We start from the raw sequence: 22,312 nt of genomic DNA on the forward strand, positions 1-22,312 counted from the left end.
TGAGGTTGTATAAGGCATTGGTGAGGCTGAATCTGGAGTATTATGTTCAGTTTTGGTCACCAAATTACAGGAAGGATATAAATAAGGCTAAAAGAGTGCAGAGAAGGTTTACAAGGATGTTGCCAGGACTTGAGAAACTCAGTTACAGAGAAAGGTTGAATAGGTTAGGACTTTATTCCCTGGAGTGTAGAAGAATGAGGGGAGATTTGATAGAGGTATATAAAATTATGATGGGTATAGATACAGTGAATGCAAGCAGGCTTTTTCCACTGAGACAAGGGGAGAAAAAAAACCAGAGGACATGGGTTAAGGGTGAGGGGGAAAAGCTTAAAGGGAACATTAGGGGGGGGCTTCTTCACACAGAGGGAGTGTGGAATGAGCTGCCAGATGAGGTGGTAAATGCGGGTTCTTTTTTAACATTTAAGAATAAATTGGACAGATACATGGATGGGAGGTGTATGGAGTGATATGGTCCGTGTGCAGGTCAGTGGGACTAGGCAGAAAATGGTTCGGCACTGCCAAGAAGGGCCAAAAGGCCTTTTTCTGTGCTGTAGTTTTTCTATGGTTTCTAAACATAAAACCCATAATTTTCCATGTCCTGTCAACATTTTTGCAAATCTCATCTGCATCTTCTCCAGTGCCATCACATCCTCCCTGTAACATAGTGACCAAAATCGTACACAGATTTCAAGCTAGGATCTAACTGGCATTCTAAACAGTAATAGCACTCCTAACTCCTAATATAGCCAGTCTTGCCTTCTTTATAACTATATTAATATGTTGGGCCCAGGTTAGATCCTCAGAGATCTTGACACCCAGGAACTTGAAGCTGCTCACTCTCTCCACTTCTGATCCCTCTATCAGGATTGGTATGTGTTCCTTTGTCTTACCCTTCTTGAAGTCCACAATCAGCTCTTTCATCTTACTGACGTTGAGTGCCAGGTTGTTGCTATAGCACCACTACACTAGTTGACATATCTCACTCCAGTATGCCCTCTTGTCACCACCTGAGATTCTACAATGGTTGCATCGTCAGCAAATTTATAGATGGTATTTGAGTTATGCCTAGCCACACAGTCATGTGTATGTAGAGAGCAGAGCAGTGGACTAAGCACACACCCCTGAGGTGTGCCAGTATTGATCGTCAGTGAGGAGGATATGTTATCACCAATCTACACAGATTGTGCTCTTCTAGTTAAGAAATCGAGGATCCATTTGCAGAGAGAGATACAGAGGCCCAGCTTCTGCAACTTCTCAATCAGGATTGTGGGAATGATGGTATGAAATGTTGAGCTATAGTCGATGAACAGCATACTGACATAGGTGTTTTGTGTTGTCCAGGTGGTCTAAAGCCATGTGGAGAGCCACTGAGATTGCGTCTGCTGTTGACCTATTGTGGTGATGGGCAAATTGCAATGGGTCCAGGTCCTTGCTGATGCAGGAGTTTAGTCTAGTCATGACCAATTTCTCAAAGCATTTCATCACTGTCAATGTAAGTGTTACTGGGAGATAGTCATTAAGGCAGCCCACATTATTCTTCTTGGACACTGGTATAATTGTTGCCTTTTTGAAGCAAGTGGGAACTTCCACCCGTAGTAGTGAGAGGTTGAAAATGTCCTTGAATATTCCCGCTAGTTGATTGGCATAGGTTTTCAGAGCCTTAACAGGTGCTCCACTGGGACCTTCCACCTTGCGAGGGTTGTCTCTTTAAAGACAGCCTAACATCAGCCTCTGAGACAGAGATCACAGGGTCATCAGGTGCAGCAGAGATCTTCACAGCTGTAGTTGTGTTCTCCCTTTCAAAGTGTGCATAGAAGGCACTGAGTTCACCTGGTAGTGAAGCATCGCTGCCATTCATTCTATTGGGTTTCGCTTTGCAGGAAGTAATGTCTTGCAGACCCTGCCAGAATTGCCGTGCAGGCAACATCGCCTCCAACCTTGCTCGAAATTGTCGCTTCACCCTTGAAATAGCCCTCCACAAATCATACCTGGTTCTCTGGTACAGGCATGGGTTGCCAGACTTGAATGCCACAGATCTAGCCCTCAGCAGACGACGTACCTCCTGGTTCATCCACGGCTTTTGGTTTGGGAATGTACAGTAAGTCTTTGTGGGCACACATTCATCCACACAGGTTTAATGAAGTTGGTAACAACTGCAGCATACTCATCCAGGTTCAAAGATGAATCCCTGACTACAGTCCAGTCCACTGATTCAAAGCAGTCCTGTAGGCACTCCTCTGCTTTCCTTGTCCATACCTTCTTGGTCCTCACTGCTGGTGCTGCTGTCTTCAGTCTCTACTCAGGGAGTAGAAGTACAGCTAGGTGATTAGACTTCCCGAAGTGAGGGCATGGAATTGCATGGTAGGCATTCTTGATGGTGGTGTAGTAATGGCCTAGTGTGTTGTTTCCTCTGGTATTGCAAGTGATCTGTTGATGGTAGTTGCTTGGTGTTTTTTTCAGACTGGCCTGGTTAAAATCTCCCAAGACGATGGTGAAGGCATTAAGGTACACTGTTTCATGCATGTTGATCCCATTGCTCAGATCATCTAAAGCCTGCTTGACATTGGCCTGAGGTGGAATGTAAACTGCTACCAAAATGAGCCCAGAGAACTCCTGTGGTAGGTAAAAAGGACGGCACTTTACTGCTAGATATTCCAGGTCTGGTGAGCAGAATTGGGACAGCACTGATACATTTGTGCACCAAGAAGAGTTGATCATGAGGCATACTCCTCCACCTTTGCTTTTGACAGACTCTTATATATCTATCCTGGCGGTGTATAGTAAACCCGTCGATCTGGATCGCTGCATTTGGTATGGAAGGGGTTAACCAGGATTTCATGAAACAGAGGTCTTACCCTAGCAAAGATATCCCCTTTGCTCTGTAATCCTATCCCACCTTACCTGCTACTGCAAAATAAGTTTGTTTTCTCTTTTTCTTGGACCTGAAACATTAACTGATTATCTTTCCACAGATGCAAGCTGATCTGCTGAGTGTTTCTAACTTTTATATTTTTTTTTAAATTTTGCAAATTTTGAGAATGCTGTGGGCATAAGCTCCAGTCTTCAGATCTTCCCATTTACCATGTATTCCCTTTTCTTGTTATGCACTTTGTCACATTTCTCAGGAGTGAATCTATTTGTAACGTAGTTGCTTGAATGACTTGACCATTTACATCTTTGTGCAATCTAAAACTTTCCTTCTCTAGCGAATCTCTGGAATTCTTCATCCAGAGAGCCTGTAGACAAATTTTGAAAGATCGGAGAATTGAGAGCTAAGGGTTAACCAACACAGAACAGGAAACAAGGTTTGGAGATGATCCGTCAGGGCTATATTAAATTGCAATGGGAGCTTGAGGAACCAATTGACCGAACTCTGACTTCCTGTATGGTTGCAATAAACAAATGGATGAACAATAATTTCCTAAAACTAAATGAAGATAAAATTGAAATTCTGTTGGTTAGTCCCAAAGCCAAAAGAGACAAACTTCCTGATAAACTTGGGAACTTGGTTCCCTTCGTAAAATCAGAAGTACAAGCCTAGGTGTTATGCTTGATTCAGATTTGAATAAAGAAAGTGATCAGAGCAGCATTTCCATTCTTAAGAAATATTGCAAAGGTATACTCGTTTCTATCACATAATGAAGCTGATAAACTAATTCATGCCTTTATATTGAATAGACAAGATTACTGCAATGCATTTTTTACTGGCCTTCCAAAGCAACCTATTAACAAACTTCAGCTCATTCAGAATGTCATTGCTAGACTTTTAAATAAAACCATGATGAGGGAGTTTATCACTCATGTGCTGGCTACTCTGACTGGCTTCTTGTCTCTTTTAGAACTGATTCAATGTTCTCTTACTTGTTTTTAAAGCTCTTAATGGTCTGGGACCAGAGTATATCACAGAAACACTTTTGTTTTATAATCCTGCTTGATGATCCCATTGTAAAGCACAATTGAATTAAATTGTCTGTACAAAAAGTACTCTATAAGTTATTATCATTACTCCAGTTTCCATTCTGTTCTTATATTTTGTTCCTGTTAACCCCCACACAGCCAGTCTTTGAATTGTCTGTAAACATATTTATTGTTTCTCCCACAGTTAAGCCTAAATCATTAATATACATACCAAGAATGGAATAAGTAGATTATCCAGCTAACAACATTACATTCACAATAACCTGCCAACCATTGCCCTCTGCTTTCTGCCATGCAGCTGACCCAGATCCAACCTGTGATCCCCACGCAGAGTACATCACACATACTGCTCTCATCAAACCTCCATGTCATTTCCTTAAAGTAGTCAAACATTAGTTGACATGATTTTGCCTGAAATCAACGTCACTAATTAATATGTGCCTCTTTAAATGAAGGTTAAAGCCCCTGAGAATTGCCTACCTTCACAGTTAAATTGGACACACAAGAGACTGCAGATGTTGGAATACAGAGCAACAATCTGCTGAGGAAATGAGTTTCATCTGAGTACGTGGGGGAGGGGGGCAGCAGGGGTTTGGAGAAGGAGGAATTATTGATGCTTGCAACAGTACTGAGAGCAGACCAGTATAAAGAGAGGAAGAGCTGTGAGATGGGAACCCGAGGTAAATGGCTGAATGAGGAAGATTGAAGGGTAACAGGCAGGTTTGTCCCAGGAAGAGAAGTGGTGTGGGGGGATGGTAGAGTTGGGAGACAGTGACAAGTGGAGGATAGATGGAGACAAAGATAATAAAAACATGACGTTAATGGAGTAAGGTGCAGGTCAGATACAGCTACTGAAGGTGATAAGCAAGAGTGCAGTGCAGACATCCCACCTCTCCCAGAAGTTCCGGGAGTCTCCCACATATCAATAGTGGCTCCCTGACACCCGGAAATTATATACAATATCCCGGAAATAGATTTTTTTGAGAGGGAGAGGGAGAGGGAGCATCCTAATTGGTCTCTCTTCATGCTAAGAGTGGTCCCCAACCACCGGGCTGCAAAGAAACGATGTGATTTGGCGATATGAAACGATATGAGTCAGCTGCACCTTTCCTCATTCCCTGTCACGCCCAGTGTTGAACTTTAGCGCACGCGAGGTCATCAGTGACCCAAGACGTGCAAAGGAATGGGTCCGTGACCCATTTGTGAATGTCCCCAGTGAATCTTCCATGTCAGCGCGGGAAAAAGATCAACTCCTCGAGCTTGCAAATGACGGTGGGCTGAAAAGTATGTTTGACACAACATCTCTGACAGCATTCTGGATCAAAGTCAAGGCTGAATATCCTGAGATAGCCACGAAAGCACTGAAAACGTTGCTTCCATTTCCAACATATTTCTGTGAAGCAGAGTTTTCTACAATGAATGGAACGAAAACTAAACTACGGAATAGATTGGACATAAGGAATCCCCTTGAGTATCGCTGTCTCCCATCACCCCTCGATGGGACCGTGTTGTTGCAGGAAAACAAGTCCAGGGCTCCCACTGATTCAGCAATATTGGTGTGTTGCAATGATTTTATATGTTCATACGAGGAAAATATGCGCTGTGTGTTTAATATCCCAACGTTACTTAAAATGTTATGATACTTATAAGTGACTTATAATTCAGCGGTCCCCAACCTCTGGGCCGTGAAGAATACAGCGGTGGCCAGAACGCACCCAGCACATCTTTAAGAAAAAAGCCGAAATAAACAAGCTAATTGGTTAGGTGCCGCCCGGCACGTAAATGTCGGCCCAGATCAGAGACTACGCAATCAGCAATCGCCTCTGATCTGGGCCGACATTCACGTGCCGGGCGGCACCTAATCAATTAGCTTGTTTATTTCGGCTTTTTTCTTAAAGGTGTGCTGTGTGCGTTCTGGCTACCACTTTGGGACCACTGTTATAATTGACCTATCACTACATTCATGTGAGGAAAATATGCGGTGTGCTTAATATTAAATTCGTTAGATAAACCCCTTTAGAAACAAAATTGAGTGTATTAGCCACTTACAAGTGACTTATACTTGACTTATCACCTATATTCCGGTCGTGATTAACAAATCCCCTTCCCTCCAACCCCGCCCCCCCCCCCCCCCCCCCAGGGTTGGCTGGTCCACAAGAATATTGTCAACATTAAACCGGTCCGCGGTGCAAAAAAGGTTGGGGATCCCTGATTTAAACTAGCTGGCTGGCTGCTAAGGAGTTACGCTATTGATGTCCCACGTGATGAGGCCAAACTCCCTGTAGACTTGCTTAAAGTTGTAATAGAATAAACATGATAATATAAGTATATATTTTAATGTCACATTTGCTGCATATACCCAGCTTGATTTACAGATTAGACAAAATCACTAAACAAAGTATTATATACACCCTTGGAGGTCAGTGGGGTGGGGGGGATATGAGGTTGCAGGGGGCAGGGGTGCTACCTCCCTGAAATGAGTTTTTGCAGGGTGGGATGTCTGGTAGTGGGAGGGAGAAGAGGTGAAGATGGGTGGGGTGATAGCTGGGACAAAATGCATGGTCAGAAGAGGATCGGAAGGGGAGGGGAAGTAAAAACACTGGAGGGGAACGTTACCTAATGTCTACATTATTGGATTTTAGGCTACATGGGTGTAATATGAGATACTGCTCCTCTAGTTTGCACTGGGCTTCACTAAGGTTTTTCTCAGTTAATGAAGACAGTTTATTTTTTATCTTCTAATGATAAGGATGATTAAATAAAAAGGAAAGTTCTGAGAAAAAAGATTTCACTTCCAAGATTAATACACGAGACAGTATGTTAAAATTCAAGTTTGATTGGATAGGCTGATGAAATGAAAGAGGTTGGATGACGATGAAAACAGGATTATTTACTTGTATGAGAAATATATGGCTACTGCAAACTGTTTGAGCCAAATGACCTGGTTCATTGAGCGAGAGTGACCTTTCAATAGATTGTTCATTGGTAATACTGCACTGAGTGACACTTCCTGGCTCAGAAGCAGTCACTGAAACAATTTACAAAGTGCTTAACTGTTTTTTTTCCTGAAATCTTAAAGCACAGATTAAAATTCCTTCCTTCAATTACCTATGATTTGATGTACAAAGCCGATTGAGCAAGTTTAAATAAGCTGTAATCATAGCATCTCATTTGTTTTTCAAATAAAATGAGCTTCTTACATCTTGGTAGATGAGTAAGTCCAACTTCTCAGCAAGCATTTGCCAAGAAGATTGAAAGAGTGAATAACAGAGTTTATGCTCCAACCGTAGTAACAGGTCTCGAAGAGTCAGTAACATTGGACAGGCTGAACTAGACAAGGACATCACTGCTTGATCCAACTGAGATGGCAAAAACAACCACCTGTGACAAAAATAACTTATTTTAGTGATTCCATAATGCAGATGATATACATAAATGCACACAAAAACAAATAATGTTAAATTCCTATCCCTTCAAGATTATAAATCTAACCCAGTGAAAAACTGTTAATGCTCGCAGAATAACACTGATACTTTGCATCTGATCAAACACTGACAGCGACAGCTTGTAATTTAGTTAAATAAAGCAAAACTAAGTAACTGTAATTGTTCAATCTGACCAGATGTGGGATCACTCAGTTAATACAGCATGATCAATACTTAGCATTTATTGTTGTATCAAAAATAGGACCTTGAAAAATGGATTGTATACAAAGTTTCAAAATAACTGTCATGTACATATGAATAATTGCACCTGATTTCATGTGTAAACTACAGAAAGAATACAAGTATCATCAAATGAGTAGCATCAGTGGTGTAAAGTATACAACATGATGGAAGAGAATTAAGTGATGAGGGGAAAAATATAATTGGAATTGGACTGGAATTTCACTTGTGATTGGAATTTAACAGATGCAAGAAAGGAGAGATTTAAGAGATTTGAGGGGGAGTGGATGTGGGAGGCATGGGGAAGGGAGCAGAGAGGTAAGGGGGTAAGAGGGGAGAGAGGTGGGGGAGGGGGAGGGGGGAGAGGTGGGAAGAGGGGGGAGGGGGTGGGAAGAGGGGGGAGGGGGAGAGGAGGGGGGAGGGGGAGAGGTGGGGGGAGGGGAGATGGGGAGAAGTGGGGGGAGGGGAGATGGGGAGAGGTGGGGGGAGGGGAGAGGGGGAGAGATGGGGGGAGTGGGAGGGGGAGGTAGGAAGATAAAGACAGAGAGAGGCAGAGACAAATAGCAAGAAACTGACAGATGAACAGATTTCATTATACAAGATAGAAATAGGCATAGGATTTAGCACTGCTTCCTTACAGCTTGAGGACCTCAAGTGCTGTTGAATGTTTTTATCTGTTCTTTCATTCAAACATTTCCTCAAAGGTAGCATTAGTGCAAACTGGAGATATTAATAGGGATGCTAAAGGAAAAGCAGAATTAGTGTAGAAAGATACCTGATGGTTGGCGTCAATGCAGTGGGCTGAACAGTCTGTTTCCATGTAGTATGACTATGATTCTAACATGTCACAAGATACAAAATCTTCAATGCAAGTGCTGTGTGAATGGAAAGCTCAACAGGTAACCATGGAACATATAATTTTTATGTGTTGGAGACTACAAAAAATATTTTCGTTTCTTTAGAAGGAAGTTTACTGGTAAAGTGGTATTTTAGCAGTATAAACATGCTCAATTTGCATAATTCTAGGATAAATTTCTTTTATACACAAATTATTAGAGCATTGAATATTTTGCCAAAGGAAGTGGTTAAAGTAGTAATTGTCATCTCTCCCCACTCAGTGATAACTTGCATTTATTTTGAATTTTGACATAGTAAAATATCAAAAAAATTTGCATAGAAATTCAGTCAGAGAAAATTTTGGATTCTCAGTTATTATGTATAAAAGAACAAGGGATAATCAGGTAGCAAAGTGGAGCCAATGTTGACTCTCATCATTATTTTAAACATACAATGGGCTATTTGGTTTACTTCGGCTCCGTAGTACTTATTTTCTCACTAGTTAGTGTTACAAGAACGTGTTACTTATGGCTGATATAGATACAGAGCAACATTTATAATCTTACATTCAGGACGGCTATTTGGGACACTCTTAAAGAACAAAAATGGACCAAGAAAATAGTTGGGGTTCCTTTTGTTTATTCAGTACACTATGCCACTAAATTGGGACAGGACACTGTTGCTCAAGAGTTTTTAACTATAAAGTTAGTTGTGTGTACTTGCATGGCCATTAGATGCTACACCGTGCTTACAGCAATCAATTTTTAAGTAGCATTATTTGCATGTCTTTGTGTATAAAAAGCAGTGATTTTTGTCACTGATAGCTGGCGAGAAATAAGCATAAGACAATTCAGAACTGTTTTGCTCACTGTGGTTTTTAGACTTGGAGGTGCGAGAAATGGGCAGGAGTGAAATTGAAATGATTTCACTACTTCGGCGAGTTAGGAACTACAAAGAATTTGAAAGTATCAACAATCATCTTGAATGTTACAATGAAAATTTGGAGGATGAAATTGTCGAAACCATTGTATGAAGGCAGTCCATTATCTGCACTGGGTGTCTGTGCTGATTTAGTTCATTTACAGTCAATCAAAAGAACATGACAGCGTACAATTCCTCCTATTAGGAACTAATACACAGTTTTATAGTACTGTAGTGTATTAGTAGTGTTCTAATTTGTTCTGTATTTTATTTAAATATATAATTTGTTACTCAGTTAATACTAGTTTGTGTTTTTATACCTTTTTAATTATTTCCATTAAGTTCAGCTAGTTGGGCAACCGCTCAATTGGGTGAAAATGTCCCAATTAACCAGAATCCACTGTAATTGCTTCAGAAGAAATGGAATGCACCAATCTGATATTCCCTTTGTATTTCTGAGTCAACACTGAGCTTATAAATAATGGTCTGTTCTTGAAGACATATGCACATTGGAGAATACTTTTTCTATGCCAGGGAATACCAAAACTATAGATCTTCTGCAATAACTCTACACAATGTCTGTAATAACCATGAACACATCTGTCACAAAATCCATTCCAACCTACAGAGCTATATTTGCTTTGTAATAGATCAAGTAGGTATGACATTCAAAGTAATACTGAGGAACATGATCAAGCCCTAGCAGATGGACAGATTTCATCTTCCTTGATTCATGTAACTTCTGAGGGCTGCAGTATTGCTGTTAATAGGTGAGGTTAGATGTCTAAAAGCATTATTATTAAAAGTTCTCTTTATAGTACTCTTGTCTGTGATACAAAATAGAACAATTGCTGCAATTTAATAAATTGATTAATGCAATGCCAAGTTTAACCCCATGCTAAACTTTGAAACCTTTGAAATAACTTCAACAGAGTTCACATTCAGCTCTCTGACCTCAAACTTAGTGTGCCTGGCAGTGGAGACTTACAACTCAGCTTTTCCAGATTCTTCTGAGATTTATTTTGTGAAAGAACCAGAAAAGCAAATTTACCCTATAAAGTCGCTTGAGCCAAGTACTGCAATGGGGCATTTTGTGGAGGAGTAGGATATATAACGACTATTGCTGGACTTCAGCGTTCAATTGGTCAACTGTTTACTTACTTAGAGATACAGCACAGTAACAAGCTCTTCCGCCCCAACAAGCCCATACTGCCCAGTTACAACCATGTGACCAATTAACCTATTAAACCATATGAATATGGAATGAGGAATGAAAGTGGAGGGCCTGGAGAAAATTCACACATTCCAGGGGGAGGACGTACAGAGACTCCTTTCAGAGGATGCCAGGATTCGACTCTGAACTCCAATACCCCAAGCTGTAATAGCACTGCACTAACTGCTATACTACTGTGGTGATATCAATGCCCAGACTTACGAAGGGCACCATGTCCAAAAGCCTTCTTCACCAGTCTGCCTACCTGCGACTCTACTTTCAGGGAACCAAGCAGTTGTATTCCAAGATCCCTCTGTTGTGCAATATTTAGAGCCCTGCTGTTCACTGTGAAAGTCCAACCTGGATATGACCTTTCAGAACGCAACATCTCGTTTTCTCCGAATTAAAACTCCATTGCTGTCATAGTTTTCTCCATTATTGGCGTTACATACTCTTTTATAAATTCCAGGGCTACAAAGTGAATTTCACCAAAGGTTCAGTGAGTGAGTGGCTGCCACTACGTTGCCTCAAGGTCGTGAAGCATGTAAAACTTGAGTCTCCAAAGTTCATCTGTAGTCTTCATTAAGTTAACTAATTTTGGCACACTCCAAACACAGTACTCTGACTTGGAAAGTACACATAAGCATGTAGGACAAAGCCAAAAAACGATACTTGACTAAAACAGTGCATATCTGGGTTCATTCTTGGAAACTACCAAATCTGGATGAATCCCCAGCAGCCCGTGGAGACAATGTCTTCAAAAATAAGGAGATTTATGATAGAAAATATAGTGAAGTTGTGGGTGGGGGAAGGTATGGTGTAGCTTTCTACGAATATCAGCTTTACCCTTACCTAAATAAGTTTGTTACGAGCACCAGATGACTTCAAGACATCAGCAAACACATTTTTAACTATTTTACCCAAAGGAACAGAGATGCCCACAAATTCTTGATTTTTATGCACTTGCTCCTTCACTACAGATGGGAGAAAATTTAACATTTTTGTTAAACTCTCTGCTACCTATATCAACTTTCTTGTAACACTCAACATCTTTTCCAAAGTCTCAAGTGACAGTCTTTTCCCTGATACGCTTGAAAATGTATTATAATAGTACTCACCTTTCTTTCTTGTAAGGCTTTACTTTGTCCTTCACTTCCCTGAAGACATGCTCTACTTGTCTTGTCAACATATCATGTCGGAGACGTTCTAGCAAGTCAATCATGTTATCAAAGACAGAACTTTCAAATGATGCTAGCTGGCCAAGCTGCAACTCAGTCATATTGCTGTTCACTACACAAGCCTCAAGTGCTGCTTGCTGAAGCTGGAGGAAGAACTAGTCAAAAAGAAAAACATTTCTGAGCACAGAGAATAATCCCTGATGGAATTCCACCATAAACATACAACTTATCCCATCTTAAGTAATTAAAAGTTCAAATGTTTCCCAATATTTCTCAATAATTATTGCAATCTATTGTCACTCAATTACTACAAAGAAATTAATCTGTCTAGTTAAAGAAATCATATTAATTGCAATTTTAAATTTTTATGAGGATACAAGAAACTCCAGATGCTAGAATCAGGAGGAAAATCTGTTCAAGGAGCTTAGTGGTCTGAGCAGAATCTGCAGGAGGAAAGGTCTCAGGGTGAAAACCCTGCATGACCTGATGCACAGTGTTGACCCAAACCATCAATAATTCCTTTCCCACCACAGATACTACTTGGCATATTGAGTTCCACCAACAGTTTGCATTCAATTAAAATATCAAATCTTTTAACTGATTGATTAAAAAGACTGGAAGTCCAACAGTCTCTTGATTGCACCAGAAATCTTCCTCCCATACCTCCTCCTACCTCCCCACTAACTGTGTTTAGAGACTAACAAATATACATTTAAAATATTGCATTAATAATTAGCACACAATCTATACAGACACTTAACTAACTGTATAGTTTATTGGTGTTTCCTTCCAACTGACTATTAAATCAAGACCATTCCTGCCTATTCTGATATTTGGTCAAATCTCATCAACAGCCACCTCCAAAGAGTTAAATGCAGAAGACATGGTTAGGAAGTTTACTGCTGATTCATGAAAAAGAACTGATCGGGTGGAAATAAAGTGACAAATAACATTCAACTTGTAAAGGTGCAAGTTATATAGAAAACATCATGCCAAGGCAAAAAAAAAAATACTGAGGAATGTTGACAACAGAAGAACTTGGAGTTCATGCCCAAAAATGCCATAAGGTATATAGAAAGATATATGGTAAATGGGATATTTTCTTTTATTTACAGAATATAACAGCAGGAAGTTAAGCATATAAAACTCTAGGTAGGCAACAGCAAGTGTCTGAAATTCTAGACACCAAAAAATAAGAAAGATGTGATAACATTATTATCCAGAAAATGATGACAGATGTATTAAAATAATTTACAATGAGACAGCTAAATATGTTAAATATTAATGTCCAACAAAAATTGCAGTATATTGTTTAAAATGCAGCTTAGTTTCAAATAACAAATGTAAAAGTGTAAAAAAAGTGATATTTAGTAATTACACATAAAGTCAGTAGGCATGCATTTCTTTAGATCAGAGAGAGGTGAGGGCAATGCAGATTAAAATACATAAAATACTTTAAAACATTTAAATAGAGCTTAACTTGAGTAGTTACAGAACTTCCCAGAAATTATTGGTTTGATTTATCTAGACTGCCATGGAAACAGCCACAAGGGATGGAAGAAAAGGACATGTTGGGAATGTTTGAGGGGAGGTCAGAGAACCTGGGAGCAGCTGAGGCCGAAGACCTGGAGTTGGTTTGATGATCTTTCCCAAAGTGTGGAAGCCTGATAATGTGGAATTGGCAATAAAAGGATGATTTAGGGACTATTGACCTTATCAGAGACAGCAGTAACAACAGCATGGATTTACGGTAACACTGAAGGATTACAGGTTAATTGATTCAATAATGAACTAGCCAGTCATTCACTATTTACAGAACCATATGTGTAAGTACCTGCCACATTGAAGTTTAACATAATGACTGAAAGATGAACATGATTAGGAATGATAACAACTTCTTAAGCCTTACTTACACAATATCATAATACTAAATTCAACCGACACCCAAACTATTTTACTCTATGAGCAAACTGAAGAACTATTATTTTGAAACAAATGTATTCTTTCTTGCTATCAAACAAAAATTTTCATAAATATTATTGGAGCGATATGGATGTCCTTACTACATTATCTGCCCAGTCTGCCAATACTGCAGCTATATAGTTGACAGCATTTAGAATAGCACAGTATCGGGATCCTAGTGGCGAACGGGTTTCTTCCTTCATCACTTGAGTCAGACGGATCCTGAAATCATCAATAAGCTCCTTCTGCAGTTCCAAAAACTGAAGTTTTCGGCCCTCTGTAGGAAGACCCTTATATCGGTCTGTTAAGATAAAATGTAAAAATGCAGCTATTCAGCAACTTTTTTTTAAATGGAAAGAAGATATCAACTATCCAAATAACTTCAAGTTAGGTTCTTTGGATTTAATATACTCACATGCTTTCTAATTTTAATTTATAATACAGATTTATTACCAACATTAATTCAAATTAAAAGAAGGCTTATCCAATATCACCAAAAGATTCACCCAGCAGAATTCTAAATGAGTGTTGTCTTTTTACAGACTAACTTAAATATAAAATGTACTTATTGAAAATTAACTAAAAATAAGTTTGTGAACTAAAAATAAACAGTTAGTTTGCAACAGTTTCTAGGTAATATAATGAAAACAATTTACTTGACTTCATGTTCATCACCCTGCCTAAATAATAGTATTTTATAATCAATCACAGCAAGTACTTGAAGAAAGGGTTCACCTGAGCAATAAGAATGCTTGTGCTGAGGCGCAGAATTATTTCTGTGCTATATGTGACAGATCTAACAGACCAATACTGGGAAAATAAAGCACTATGAGCTAAAGGGTACAAAATTGTATGACACCATAATCTATGGTTTCACATCCCAGGGTATCTCTTATATTATCACTATCATCAAACCAGTAATGCAACTTTCATTTGACAGTGTAGAAAGTCATGTTAGCAGAAATGTCAAGTATTCATTAAAATGAAACTACATCATGGCTATCTAAAGCTGAAACTCAAACATCGCAAACTAGAGTTAAAGGTAGAGAGTCCCAGAACTAAGCACTCAGAAAAAGACTTTGTTGTATTAGTATGTTCATTACAGAAATGTATTGGACAAAGACACAACAGAAAGAGAAAGGCCAATACTTCCCCCTTGGTTATCCTTCAAACAACAGCAAGGCAAGCTGAAATTTCCAAGTACCTTCTGCTAAGTGGGCAACCATCCCTCTTTCCATTAACGTCACATCAAACAAAATCAGGAATCAAAAGATCGAGCATGGTACAACTAATGTCCTGAGCTGCGTATATTTCAATGCAAGTAGAATTGTAGGAGAGGCAGATGAGCTCAGGGCATGGATCAACACATGGAATTAGGATATTGTAGCCATTATTGAGACTTGGTAGCAGGAAGGGCAGGACTAGCATCTCAATATTCCAGGATTCTTTTATTTTAGATGCAGAGTGGGAGGGATTGAAGGGGAAGTGGTGGAGTTACTAATCAGAGAAAATGATTCGTGCTTGGTCAGGACAAATTGGAGAACTCATCTAGTGAGGCTTTATGGGTGGAACTGAAGAATAAGAAAGGTATGACCACGTTAATGGGGCTACATTATACACCACCCAACAGTCTGTGGGATTTAGAGGAACAAATTTGTAGATCGCAAACTGTGGCAAGAAACATAAGGTAGCTTCAACTTTCCACATATTGACTGGGATTCCCATACCGTAAAAGGGCTAGATGGGATAGAGCTTGCCAAGTGAGTTCAGGGACGTTCAGGGAGTCATGGGTTAAGATCAAAAGGTGAAAAGTTTAAGGGTTACATTAGGGGAAGCTTCTTCAGAGGGTCGTGAGAGTGCGGAAGGAGCTGCCAGTGTAAGTGGTGCATGGAAGCTCAATTTCAATGCTTAAGAGAAGTTTGGATAGGTACATGGATGGCAGAAGTATGGAGAACTATGGTCCAGGTGCAGGTCGAGGGGCGTAGACAGTTTAAATGGCTCGGCACTGACTAGATGGGTTGAAAGGCCTTTTTCTCTGCTGTACTTTTCTATGACTCTATAACATCAAAAGACTGGTGAGTATGGTGCACACAGCATAGGCCATAAACTCTCACAAGAATGATAGAACTAGGTAATTTGTACTAGTACAATTATTACATGGGAACTTACACATTAAAACTGAAAATTGGTCAAAACGTCAGCTATCTGTAAATAGAAAACAGAGCCCTTCAGTCATCCTATCATACAGTCGTAGAGCTATATTGCACAGGACCAGGTCCTTTAGCTCAATTCTTCCATGATGTCTAAGATACCTAGTTAGGCTATTCTTAATTGCCTGTGTTTGGCTAATTTTCACTCAACCTTTCTTACCCATATTTTAAACATTGTGAATCTACCTGTCTCTATCACTTTCTGCGATAGCTGATTTGATATAGCCAGCACATTTTGTGCGAACCATGCCTCTCAGATACCCTTTAAATCTTTCCCCTTTCAACTTAAACCTACGCCCTCTACTTTTACACCTGCCTAACCTGAAAAAAAGACATGCTTCCCATGATTTTATAAACCTCTATAATAAAGATCATCCTCTGTCTCCTTTGCTCCAGGGAAATCAGTCCCAGTTTATCCAGTCTCTTCTTCAACTCAAGTCATCCACTCCTGGCAACATCGCTGGTGAATCTCCTCTGCATCTTCTCAGCTTAATCACATCCTTCTGTTCCATGGTTACTACAAATTCACACAATGCTCTTAAGTACGTTCTCTCAGATGAAATATAATGTCCCAATTCTTGTACCAGGTGCCTGAAATAATGAAGACAAGCATGCCATTCACTTTCTTCATCAGCCCGTCACACGTGTTACCACATTCAGGGGAATTATATACTTTGGCCCTTAGGTCACACTGTTCCTCCACACTACCTGAGCCCCTGCCATAAATTGTGTATGCTGCACCCCTTTAACTTTCCAAATCGCATCACTCTGAACTTAGTGAGTTAAATTCCATCTGCCATTTCTTTGCTCAATTTCCCAGTTAATCTAGATCTTGTTGTAACCTAGATCCCATTGTAGTCAAAGAGTCAATAGTCATTCAGTAACAGAACTTCAACATTCACCTGCACTCTTATAATTAAGTTTTTTTCCCCAGAAGCAGTTAGCTGTGAATGCCAGAGGGTAGAAGAGAGAGTAATTGCCAAGATGAAGATAAGCAAAATTGATGGCATACAAATATAAATGCTATTGATCTGATAGTCATTACTGAAACATAGTTGTAAAGAATCGCAGAATTCAGAATCAGGCTTATCACCACTGACATATGGTTTGTGATGCAGTACAATGCAAGACAATTACAAAACTAAATAAATAGTACAAAAGATGAATAATGAGGTAGTGTTCATAAGTTCATATACAATTCAGAAATCTGATGGCGGAGGGGAAGAAGCTGTTCTTAAAACACTGAATGTGGGTTTTCAAGCTCTTGTGGCTCCTCCCCAAGGGTGTATGCCCCGATGATGAGGTCTTTAATGGTACATGCTGCCTTCTTGAGGCACTGCCTCTTGAAGATGTGCCTGTAATGGAGCTTCTGAGTTCACAGCCATCTGCAGCCTCTCAGTCCTACGTACCAGGCTGCGATGCAACAAGTGAGAATGCTCTCCACTGCACATCTATGGAATTTGCAAAGGTCTTTGGTGACATACCAAATTGCCTCAAATTCCCATAGTGAGTTCCCAGTACTTAAGAAAGGAATGATTCAGAAAACTACAGAACATTCACCTAACATCAGTAGTAGAGAAAAATTCTACAACCTATTATTAAGGAAATGGTAAAAGGTTTCTCAGAAATAACAACAGGATTGGGCACAGGCAGCAGGTATTCATGACTGACATATAGTACCTTAGCGACTTCTTAGGAACTACCAGAAGATTATATGGTGGAACTGGCAGATGTGGTATATTTGAACTTTTGGAAGGTCTTCTATTATGTTCCCAACCTAGGACATTATTAAACAAAATCAGAGCACATGGTATTGGTGTGACACACTGGCAATAGATTGGTTAATGAAAAGAAAACAGCAGGGAGAAACAGTTTGTTCTCTGATTGGGAGGCTGTGACTTGTGGAATGCTGCAAAAATCAGTGTTGGTGCTCCAGTTGTTCACAATCTATATCAATGATTAATATATCTTGTAATATATCCAAGTTTGCCTTTGAAGCAATGCTGGAAGGCTGTGTATGTTGTGCAAATAGAATGCAGTTGTGAAATGAATCGTAAATGGAAAACAATGTGAAAATTGTAAAGGCATCCATTTTAGTGGGGGGAAGAGCAAGAAAGCAAAGTGTTTTTTAAAATTGTGAGTGACTGAAGAATGTTGGTGTTCAGCTGAACCCATAGGTCTTGATTAATGTTCCCTCTAACTTGTAATGACCAGTGTGAGCAAAAATCTTGTTCTCTGCAAGTTTTTTGGCCAGTGACAACAAGTACGCAATAAAATTTATATATAGAGGTATTCATTTTAACCTTGAGCAAAACACTGCCAGTGCATCACTGCATCACTGCATCACTGTCTGGTATGGAGCGGCTACTGCACAGGACTGAAAGAAGCTGCAGAAGGTTGTAAATCTAGTCAGCTCCATCTTGGATACTAGCCTACAATGTACCCAGGACATCTTTAGGGAGCGGTGTCTCAGAAAGGCATAGTCCATTATTAAGGTTCTCTAGCACCCAGGACATGCCCTTTTCTCACTGTTACCATCAGGTAGGAGGTACAGAAGCCTGAAGACACACAATCAGCGATTCAGGAACAGTTTTTTCCCCTCCACCATCTGATTCCTAAATGGACATTGAATCTTCGGACACTACCTCACTTGTTTTTTGATATTTATTTCTGTTTTTGCATGTTTTTTAAAAATCTATTCAAATACGTAATTGATTTACTTGTTTATTTACTAGTATTATTTTATTAATTAATTTATTCCCTCTGCTAGATTATGTATTGCATTGAACTGCTGTTGCTAAGTTGACAATGTTCACATCACATGCTGTTGATAATAATCCTGATTCTGATTTCCTGATGTGTGGAAGGATTGTTGCAACACAGGAGTGCAGCTAAAATTCACCAGCTTCATTTCTGAGACGGGTGTAGTTAACCATAATGGGTTTACAACTCTCTGGAGTTCTTAAGAATCAGAAGTGATCACACACACACACCATCCAAATGAGTTTTGACTGGGTAGACACAGGAACAATACTTCTGTCAGCTGGAGTCTTTAAGAGTCTCGAAATAAGGGATCAGGCACCTGGAGGGCAGTAAATCTTTGGAATTTTCTACCCAAGAGAGCATGGAGGATCAGTTGCTCAAAATATTCAATACATTCAGATATTAAAAGATTTAAGACATATGAGTTCAATAAGGAAAGAGACACCGAAGTAAAAGATCAGTCATAATTAAGCAGGCGTGGGGAGAGTGGAGGGAGTCAAATGACATACTGGTGCTTCTTTTTTTTTAAATGTTTTGAGGAAGAAAAATCAGTGAGAATAGTCATCCTTCAGTGCCTGGAACTAACCTCCTTAATCACATGCAAAATTCAAGACAGCACCACCAGCTATCAACTCCTAGATGAGTGCTGCCATAACTTGCAAAAAAATGTATAAGCCTTCAAAGCCAAGCAGAGTGCTTGACCACCAACTTTGATATACAATCTCTCAGTTCCACAAGAGTAGTAATTTAATAAAAACATCAGATCACTCTTCAGATTTAAATTTGTCACTGGATCAAAACTTTGGAAATTTCCTTCTAAACACTATCCTGGGCTCAGAATAACACAAAGCAGCAGAGCGAACATCATTTCATCCTATGACGGACATAAATGTAACCTTGGTTTAATCAGTTTCAGCACATAACTAAGCACTTTGGTAAAAACAATATGACTACATTATTAATAGTAACACTAGGTTACTTAGAAAATCGGACAAAGTTGAAAAATGACCCTCCCAGTAACAAATACATGACTCATTGAAAGATGTGATGCCTGTAACTAACTTGGCATAAAACAAATCATTGATGATTATTTCAATACTGAAAAGCTATTAGACTTTTGTTCTGTGGTAAAATTCATTAATCCACACATTTATCAGACAAGCAAATATTACGAACTGTTGGATGATTGCTTTTTAAATAGTTTAACAGACAACTAATTCTGTTCAATTTTAGGATGTTCCATTATATTTCAGTGAAACTCAAAGTCTGAGGGGAGCATGAAGAACAGAACCATGTATGTTTTAAGGCAGCACAATTAACATAACATAAGCTAAAGGCACAGCGGGAACTGGGGCACCAGTGAATGGAAGGGGAGGTGGGAATTGGGACCCCCGCGTGTGGAAGGGGGTGTGAGAAATTTGGCACAAGTGAATGCTCATGGACTTGAAGCCCAGAGCCCTTTCTAGTGGTCCGGCGGGGGGGGGGGGGGGGTGCGTGAGAACCTGGAGCCGGGGGAGGGGGGGGGGAGTGGGGAGCACAACAGTGCTGCTGCATATGGATAGGGAGCACAGCAACCAGGCAGCAGCAAATGAACGTGGTGCACATAAACTAGAGTTCTGGCTAGTGAACTGGGAGCACAGCAACTGAAGGCCAGCTAGTGGACAGAGAATGCAGCAAATAGAATCCGGTAAATGGTATGCAATGCAGCAAAAGTTATTTAGTGAACTAGATTCCAAGTTGCCAGGATTTTACAATGATCAGATAGCCAATTATCAGAATTTTGCTATAACGTGTAAAGTCTGTAGTGTACAGAGTATAGTTTAATGGTCCTTGTACTACTGAATGCAGAGAGGCAGTGGAGAGTTACAAAACGCATGTACAAAAGTGGCAGAAAAATCAGTGGTATGAAAGAATGGCATTATGACATGTTCATTTTTTTGGAGAGAAAAGGTGAGGTAAAATGTAATAAATTATTAAATGAAACTTTTTGAACAACAGAATATTTCAACCTGTTAAGAAGATCCAAAGTCTATCAATAGAAGGGTGTCATCAAAAGAGCCAAAAGAGAATACAAAAAATCCATTTAAAATGATAACAGTATGGAACTTGTTTCTACTGGTAGGTGTCAAGGTAAATGATACAGAGGTACTTAAAGGGAAACTAGAAAAGTCTAACAGGAAAAAGGGAATAAAAGTTTCTTCTTATTATTCATATAAAGCAGAGATATAAAGATGAGACTCAAGTGCAACATCAACACTGGCATAAAATGATTGATTTTATGTTGTATATTCTTTGTAACTTCTTTACCTGTAATCACTAAAAGAAGTGTCATGAATGTTTCTGCACAATCTGGAGCTTTCATCTCATCTACATCCATAATGTCCTTATACTGGGATGTCCATGCAGCTTCTGAAGAGAGCACTGAATCCATCTTTTCTAAAGCAACTGAAAGTCAAGATTGATTAGATTAGAAATTGCATTCAATCAGCATTGGGCGCCTGTGACACATGGTTCAATTGCAAAATTGCAAAACATGCAATTTTCCAGTTCAGCTTTAGACAATCAGAATCAGGTTTATTATCACTGGCATGTGACATGAAATTTGTTAACTTAGCAGCAGCAGTTCAATGCAATACATAATCTAGCAGAGAAAAATAATAATAATAAAATAAAAATAATAATAAGTAAATCAATTACATATATTGAATAGATTTTAAAAAACATGCAAAAACAGAAATACTGTATATTAAAAAAGAAGTGAGGTAGTGTCCAAAGGTTCAATGTCCATTTAGGAATTGGATGGCAGAGGGGATGAAGCTGTTCCTGAATCGCTGAGTGTGTGCCTTCAGGCTTCTGTATCTCCTGCCTGATGGTAACAGTGAGAAAAGGGCATGCCCTTGGTGCTGGAGATCCTTATTAATGGACGCTGCCTTTCTGAGACACCGCTCCCTGAAGATGTCCTCGGTACTTTGTAGGCTAGTATCCAAGATGGAGCTGACCAGATTTACAATCAGATTTGCAGCTTCTTTTGGTCCTGTGCAGTAGCCCCTCCATACCAGACAGTGATCCAGCCAGGTAGAATGCTCTCCATGGTTCAACTATAGAAGTTGTTGAGTGTATTTGTTGACATGCCAAATCTCTTCAAACTCCTAATACAGTATAGCCGCAGTCTTGCCTTCTTTATAACTACATCGATATATTGGGACCAGGTTAGATCCTTCAGATGCTGCCCACCCTCCCCACTTCTGATCCCTCTATGAGGATTGGTATGTGTTCCTTCATCTTACCCTTCCTGAAGTACACAATCAGCTCTTCTGTCTAACTGATGTTGAGTGCCAGGTTGTTGCTGCGGCACCACTCCCCTAGTTGGCATATCTCACTCCTGCAGGCCCTCTCGTCACCACCTGAAATTCTACCAACAATGGTTGTATCGTCAGCAAATTTACAGATGGTATTTGAGCTATACCTAGCCACACAGTCATGTGTATATAGAGAGTAGAGCAGTGGGCTAAGCACACACCCCTGAGGTGCGCCAGTGCTGATTGTCAGCGAGGAGGATATGTGATCACCAATATGCACAGATCGTGGTCTTTTGGTTAGGGAAGTGGAGGATCCAATTTGCAGAGGGAGGTACAGAGGCCCAGG

At 39.8% G+C, this 22,312-nt stretch overlaps 1 protein-coding gene across 2 annotated transcripts in view; it reads right to left on the reverse strand.

Moving 5' to 3' along the window:
• The window catches only part of rint1 (RAD50 interactor 1), a 47,804-nt gene that overhangs the window by 5,432 nt on the left and 20,060 nt on the right, over positions 1-22,312 (reverse strand). For both annotated transcript variants that reach the window (XM_072241294.1, XM_072241293.1), the window contains 4 exons: positions 20,975-21,112; positions 13,796-13,995; positions 11,673-11,887; positions 7,119-7,299 (listed from right to left, as the gene is read on the reverse strand). In XM_072241294.1, the coding sequence (XP_072097395.1) occupies positions 7,119-7,299; positions 11,673-11,887; positions 13,796-13,995; positions 20,975-21,112 (734 nt within the window). The remainder of the gene's footprint in view (positions 1-7,118; positions 7,300-11,672; positions 11,888-13,795; positions 13,996-20,974; positions 21,113-22,312) is intronic.

This window comes from Mobula birostris, chromosome 23, assembly GCF_030028105.1.
Source record: "Mobula birostris isolate sMobBir1 chromosome 23, sMobBir1.hap1, whole genome shotgun sequence".
NCBI classification, from domain to species: domain Eukaryota; kingdom Metazoa; phylum Chordata; class Chondrichthyes; order Myliobatiformes; family Myliobatidae; genus Mobula; species Mobula birostris.